This window comes from Suricata suricatta, chromosome 17 (genome assembly GCF_006229205.1).
Source record: "Suricata suricatta isolate VVHF042 chromosome 17, meerkat_22Aug2017_6uvM2_HiC, whole genome shotgun sequence".
NCBI lineage: Eukaryota > Metazoa > Chordata > Mammalia > Carnivora > Herpestidae > Suricata > Suricata suricatta.
In genome coordinates, this window is record NC_043716.1 from 12898197 (window position 1) to 12904316 (window position 6120).

Genomic DNA, 6120 nt, shown 5'->3' on the forward strand with positions numbered 1-6120 from the left:
AGGTCTAACAGGAGAGACCTGGCAGGGGACCATGGGGGAGAGGAAGGGGGAAAGAGAGCAGGGGAGAGTGAGGGACACAGATCAAGGGAGACTACTGAATACTGAAAACGAACCATGGACTGAAGGGGGAGGGGGAGGGGAGGAAGGGGTGATGGTCACGGTTGGGGGCACTTGTGGGGAGAAGCACTGGGTGTTATATGGAAACCAATTTAACAATAAACTATTAAAAAAAAAAAAAAGCTAAAATTAAAAAAAAAAAAAACCGAACAGGAGAAACTTAACAGAAGACCATGGGGGAGCAGAAGGGGGAAAATAGTTGGGGAGAGGGAGGAAGGCAAACCATGAGAGACTCTTGAATACTGAGAACAAACTGAGTGCTGATGGGGGAGGGAGGAGGGGAAGGAGGGTGATGGGCATGGAAGAGGGCACTTGTGGGGATGAGCACTGGGTGTTATATGGAAACCAAGTTGACAATAAGTTATAAAAAAAAGAATAAAATGTTAAAAATTTAAAAAATAAAATAAAATAAACAGTGGCTCCTAAGGCATTAAAAAACCCTGGGGCATCTGGATGGCTCAGTCAGTGGAGTATCCAAATTCAACTCAGGTCATGACCTCACAGTTTCTGAGCTGGGCTTTGCACTGACAGCCTGCTTCGGATTTGCTGCCCCGGCTTGCTCTCTCTCTCAAAAATAAACATTAAAAAAACAACAACAAAAACCTCCTTTCTGCCTCAATTTCTCTCCCTTAACTCTACGAGTCTAACTTCTCAGGCGTTCAGTGAGGCTTAGAATGGGAAGCCAGCTAAAGGAAGACGTTTGTTCTTTAAAGCAACAACAGCCAATCGAGTGGCATTCAAACATCAGACAAGAGAGGCCCAGTGACAGGCAGCACAAGGCAGGCAGCCATCTGCTCTGGGGCGCGGGGGCAGATCGCCCCTGTAGACTGTGGACCTGTGTCCACTCTGGGACTCCAAGGCCAGGACTCCTGCTCACTCCACAGGCTCAGACCGCAAGTCCGGTCGGCTCCCGGGGTCCGTCACACGCTCTCCCACAGTAGAACACAAATATCCTCCAAGACGCCAACGTTCAAACTCCAAGGACAAAATCAATTAACAACTGCCAACATCACAAAAACAGACAATTAGACAAACTCCAAAGCGCAGTCCTGCCTAAAACAACAACAAATGTGATAGAACCTCTAAAACTAAATATCGACTTATAATATCATAGGGGACAGCAGAACATGTTAAATGACACCAGGAGATACCATCCACAAAATCCTGACTATGGGAAACTCCCCAAGATAAGCAAGTTTCTCCAATAAAGAAATTATGTGGCACCGGGCCGCCTGGGTGGCTCAGTTGGTTAAGCGTCCGACTTCAGTTCAGGTCATGATCTCCGGTTCAACAGTTAGAGCCCCCAGGCCCTGCACTGACAGCTCGGTGCCCACTTTGGATTTTCTGTCTCCCTCTCTCTCTGCTCCTCTCTTACTCATGCTCTTTCTCTCTCTCTCTCTCTCTCAAATGTAAAAATAAACATTTTTTAATCCAAAAAAAAGAAATTATAAAGGAAAAAAGTTGGAGAAGAAAACTTATAAAGTGATATATCACCAATTACAGTGAATTTTTTAAATCCTGACTCAAAAAATTTTTGAAATACTTTTATGAGACAAGTAGGGGAATCTGAACACTAATTCAATATGATATTAAGAAATCACTGTTGGATGGGGCGCCTGGGTGGCTCATTTGGTTAAACATCCGACTTCGGCTCAGGTAATAATCTGACAGTCCGTGGGTTCGAGCCCCACACTTGGCTCTGTGTTGACAGCTCAGAGCCTGGAGCATGCTTCAGATTCTGTGTCTCCCTCTCTCTCTGCCCCTCCCCTGCTTGCATTTTGTCTCTCTCTCTCTCTCTCTCTCTTTCTCTCAAAAATAAACATTAAAAAAATTAAAAATAAATAATAATTTTAAAAAAGAAAGTAGTTACCTTAGGAAATAAGATAATAGTGGTGCTTGTTTTCTTCCAAGAATTCTTATCTTTAAGATGTACACTGAGATAATTAAGAATAAAATGATACCATGATGGGATTTACTTCAAAATAATCTTGTGAGGGAGTGGGGTGGCAAATAAAAGCAGCAAGATTGGCCATGAGTTGATGATGGCCAATGGGTATTATATTACTCTTCTCTCCACTTTTGTGCATGCATGAAAATGCCCACAATAAAAAGGTTAAAAAAAAAAAAAAAAAAGCTAGGGATGAACTTCTTGTTGCAGAGGCCATGCTGATCCTCTCTGAAGAGGTCCGATGTTAGTATACGTGCTGCTGAAGCACGCTTGGGATAGACTTATGCAGGAAGAACCCTCTAGACATTACACCCCACAACAGAGGGCTCGTTAGATTCCCGGCTGTGCCTCCCAGAGCCTGAGTGGTTTGCTGAAGAATGAGCGAACGTCTTCCTCCTCATAAACCCCATGATGGGAGCTGTCTCAAAACGACTACACCCCATCCCACCCCACCCCGTCAGAAGTAGACATCTTTTCATTTATGCTAAGTGACCTCTCTCCAATTCAGAATACAGTCTCAAGGCCACACAATTTTATCCACACCATTTGGAACATATATATTTTAATTGTTTCTCTGCCTCAGTCCTTCCCACCAGAGATAACCTGTTTTCCCCTCAGATGAAATTCTATCCACTTCTATGACCGAGGCGGTGCTCTGGATCTTACCGGGTCTGCCACAACCACAAGAAAGCAGGGTCTGAGAAGCAAAGCTTCTCCGCTACCGTGGCCTCCAGAATGCCATCTGTAAGAAAGGCTTCATTTAGGTGTCTCCTTGGAACTGTGCTCAAATCAGCCCCCCTTGAAAATGCACCATTGCCTTTGCAGGATCCCAGGGGACGGAGTCCCTGGAAGATGGTCAGAATGGCAAAACCTCCAGGGTATCCGGCACCCCGCACAGAGAGTTGTCGAGTCAAGGTTGAGGGGCACCAGCGCCACTTCTCCGGGAGACAAACTGGGGCTGGGCGTCCAGTATACTTCTCGGCACCTCCCAAGAGTGACCTGCAGTCTCCTGGTCCTGGGCCCATTTGGGATACCTGTGTCATTACCATTCACCCTGGTACACCTGCCTCCCCCAATATGCAATACATCTCCAAGTAGCCTGCAGAGGGCAGACAGATGACAAGGACGACAGGGCCATCGCAGCAAAGCCGCACAGGACAACTCCATCCCTCAAGGCCAACAGCCAGGAGAGTTATCTGCATAAGCCTGTCAATTAAAGGTGCTAGAAGATCGATGGATGGGTGGCTGGATCAAGCCTCCTGGAAAGGGTGAAGAAGGGGTCTGGGTCTGACATGTGATGAGAGCAGAGGACGCAGGGACTCAGCAATTAAATACGCAGCCTGGAGTTCAGGGAGCACATAAGAGAGACTGGCAGCTGCAGCCTGCTCCAGCGCACCCCCTGTCGCCCCGCCCCCCTACCCCCACCCCCACACCTGGCGCCCACAGAACAAGGTTCAATAGTGAGCACTGCACTGATTTCAGACACTTAAAGACAAAGAAACTCCAGATTACAGCAAGGGAAGCAAAGGTCATTTCGCACCAACATGAAATGAATCCCTCTCTCTCCTTGGGTAAGTTAGTCAATGGCCAAAGCAATCAGGACGACAGAAGCAACAGCAGAACAGGACGAAGGCAGGGGCTGGGAGAGCCTCAGTGTCTGCTGCATTGCAGGGAAGGGCACAGTGCATCCATGAGCAAGGTCAAGACACCATGAGCCTGAGGCCTCCTCACCCCTGGCCAGTCCGTCCTCACTGCACCTGGCTGCCTCCCGGGCCCACGCGTTGCTGGTCTTGACGACCGGTGGGGCTGTCACCACCAGACATCTTACCTTGGTTTCTAGGAGCACAAGCCCACAGAGAGGCGAACGGGCGAACAGGAACCTGGAGCGGTTCTGCTCAAACCCCTTCATCCTCATGGAGCACTTCACACCTTTCAGATGCATCTTCACCCACATTATCTCACTTAAGCCTTTTGTATGGACACAGAAACGGGCTCAGGGAGATTACATCTACACTACCACGTCAGTCAGTGGATAAGCCGGGACTGTGCAGGCACTTTTCCACCCCGCCACATGCTCTATACTCAGAAATAGGAACTGGCCTGATGGTCTGATGCAGCTGCCTGTCTATCAAGCACATCATCCTTCTCCTGCCTCCACACAGCCTCCCTGGTCTCAGACAGCCGTCCCCTCTCCCTCCGACTTTAGAGGGCTGGCCTATTCATCCCCCCTTTCCAGATAAAAAGCTGAAGGACAGGGAATGGAAGAGAACTGAAGTAGGGGCAAATGGGGCCCAGACATGGAGCGCTGGACTTGAGAGTCCCACTAGTAGTTTTTTCTGCTAGACAGGTTTATCCCTGACACCAGCCATGCCCTACATCGCCTGCAGGATTTCTGCCACATCCCATACCCTTTGTACTATAACTGTTTCCATTAAAGGGGCTCATTCTGGTGACTTAATACATTTAATTTAAAGTGATGCCTTATATCACCACCACAAGGAAGAAAATCAGTACCACTGACCATAACTGGGAGCTAATCCTAAAAATAAATAGCACAAAAACAACCTAAATTGTGGGCAGGCACTGTTCCCCACTTAAAGGCCCTGAGACAGAGGTCTGCTTTCTCTTTATTATGAAACAGAGATTAGCAAGTGTTAAAAAGGTGTTAAAGCCAGACTAGCACCAACCTGAAAGTTTCCCCTTAAAGAAATCACATGGATGAGTAGAGAACTGAAAAGGGAAGAAGGTTCTCACTAGGTGACTCAATATTATCTCCTGCTTAACCACCTCAAGTCACCTCACGCCGTGGGAAACATCAAATTAGACTGCATGATAGGAAGGGGGACAAGAGGGACAGGAGTCCACCATACCACAGGGGCAACCAATGACACCTTCCGGAAGTACTCCCATCCATTGCCCACCGCCACCCCCCAAGGCACACCTGGCATCAGGGCAAGCCCAAGGGTCACCTGTCACCACCCAGGTGTCTCTGGCTCCACCGCCCTTGTCCTGCCCCCTGTCTGATGCAGAACACAGCACTAACCACTCCAAACTTCTCTGCCAATCCAGATCCAGCAGAGCCACCGGAGCCACCTCGAATTGTCACAACACCTCCATGGACAGTCAGCTCTGATGACCCCCAGGTGCTGGGAAGCTTTGGACAGTGGAGTGAGTCTGTGCCAGGCTGTGTAAGCACCTCCCTGAGGTCTTGAGGGCAGCAAGCCTGCAGCAAGGGACTGGAGCCCAGCAAGCTGCCCCAGAAGCCCCTCTGCCCCAAACACCACCTCTTAACCCACAGGTCACCCAGAGTGTGCCTGAAATAGCTCGAGAGAATGATTTTCAACATCCAGCAGCAAACAATTAGGAGAGTAAACCCAAGAAAGGTGAGGAGTCAGAGAAAAATCCAAAGAAGGGGGGTGGGGGCTGTCAAGCAACCTCCACACTCGCTCCTTGCCTGCCGGCACTGTGCGCAAGGCAAGCAGATTCCGGCCTGGCGGGCACTTCGCGGGCTCAGCCAAGTTGCAGAGAACCAAATGGCATCTCCGGCGCATCGAGATACTCGGGTTGAGCCAGAGGCTGCCGTCCGGGTCGGATCAATGATACCTGCTGCAGGCTTCGGGAAGGGCGCCGCGATGGGCAAATGCTGGGAATGAGGACGAAACACTGGGTGCCCTTCTGTGGATGATGGAGCCCGAAGGGCCCTCCAGCCGCCCTCCGACCCAGCCAATGTCCTGCCTGGGCTTTCCCCCAACAGCCAGCGTCCAGGACGACGCTCCTGAGTCGCTCCCCCGACGGCGCACATAGCAGAGGTTTTCCCAACCAATTCGGGGCCAAGGGCCTTTTCGGAAAAGTCCACCCCAAAGAAAACGGGGGGTTAGCATGAGAGTGGAGGGAAGGGGGAGGCGGCGCTGCCAGGCTTTACCTTTTCTCTTTATTCTGTTTTCTGGATTTGTGCAGGAGTCCGATGAGCACCACGGCGGCGCGGATCCCTGCCTTTCGGCAATGCATCCTCCCCGCGGGCTGGGACATGGCGAGGCCGCCGGCGGTGCCCAGCC

At 50.0% G+C, this 6120-nt stretch overlaps 1 protein-coding gene across 5 annotated transcripts in view; it reads right to left on the reverse strand.

Moving 5' to 3' along the window:
* The window catches only part of RAP1GAP2 (RAP1 GTPase activating protein 2), a 199338-nt gene that overhangs the window by 127610 nt on the left and 65608 nt on the right, over positions 1–6120 (reverse strand). For 2 of the 5 annotated variants that reach the window (XR_003904433.1, XM_029927516.1), the window contains exon 1: positions 5988–6108. The exons of the other annotated variants lie outside the window; for them this stretch is intronic. Coding sequence is in view for 1 of the 2 variants with exons in the window: in XM_029927516.1 (XP_029783376.1) it covers positions 5988–6094 (107 nt within the window). In the remaining variant the exon portion in view is untranslated. Of the gene's footprint in view, positions 1–5987; positions 6109–6120 lie in introns of those variants that run through there. 5 annotated transcript variants of the gene reach the window in all.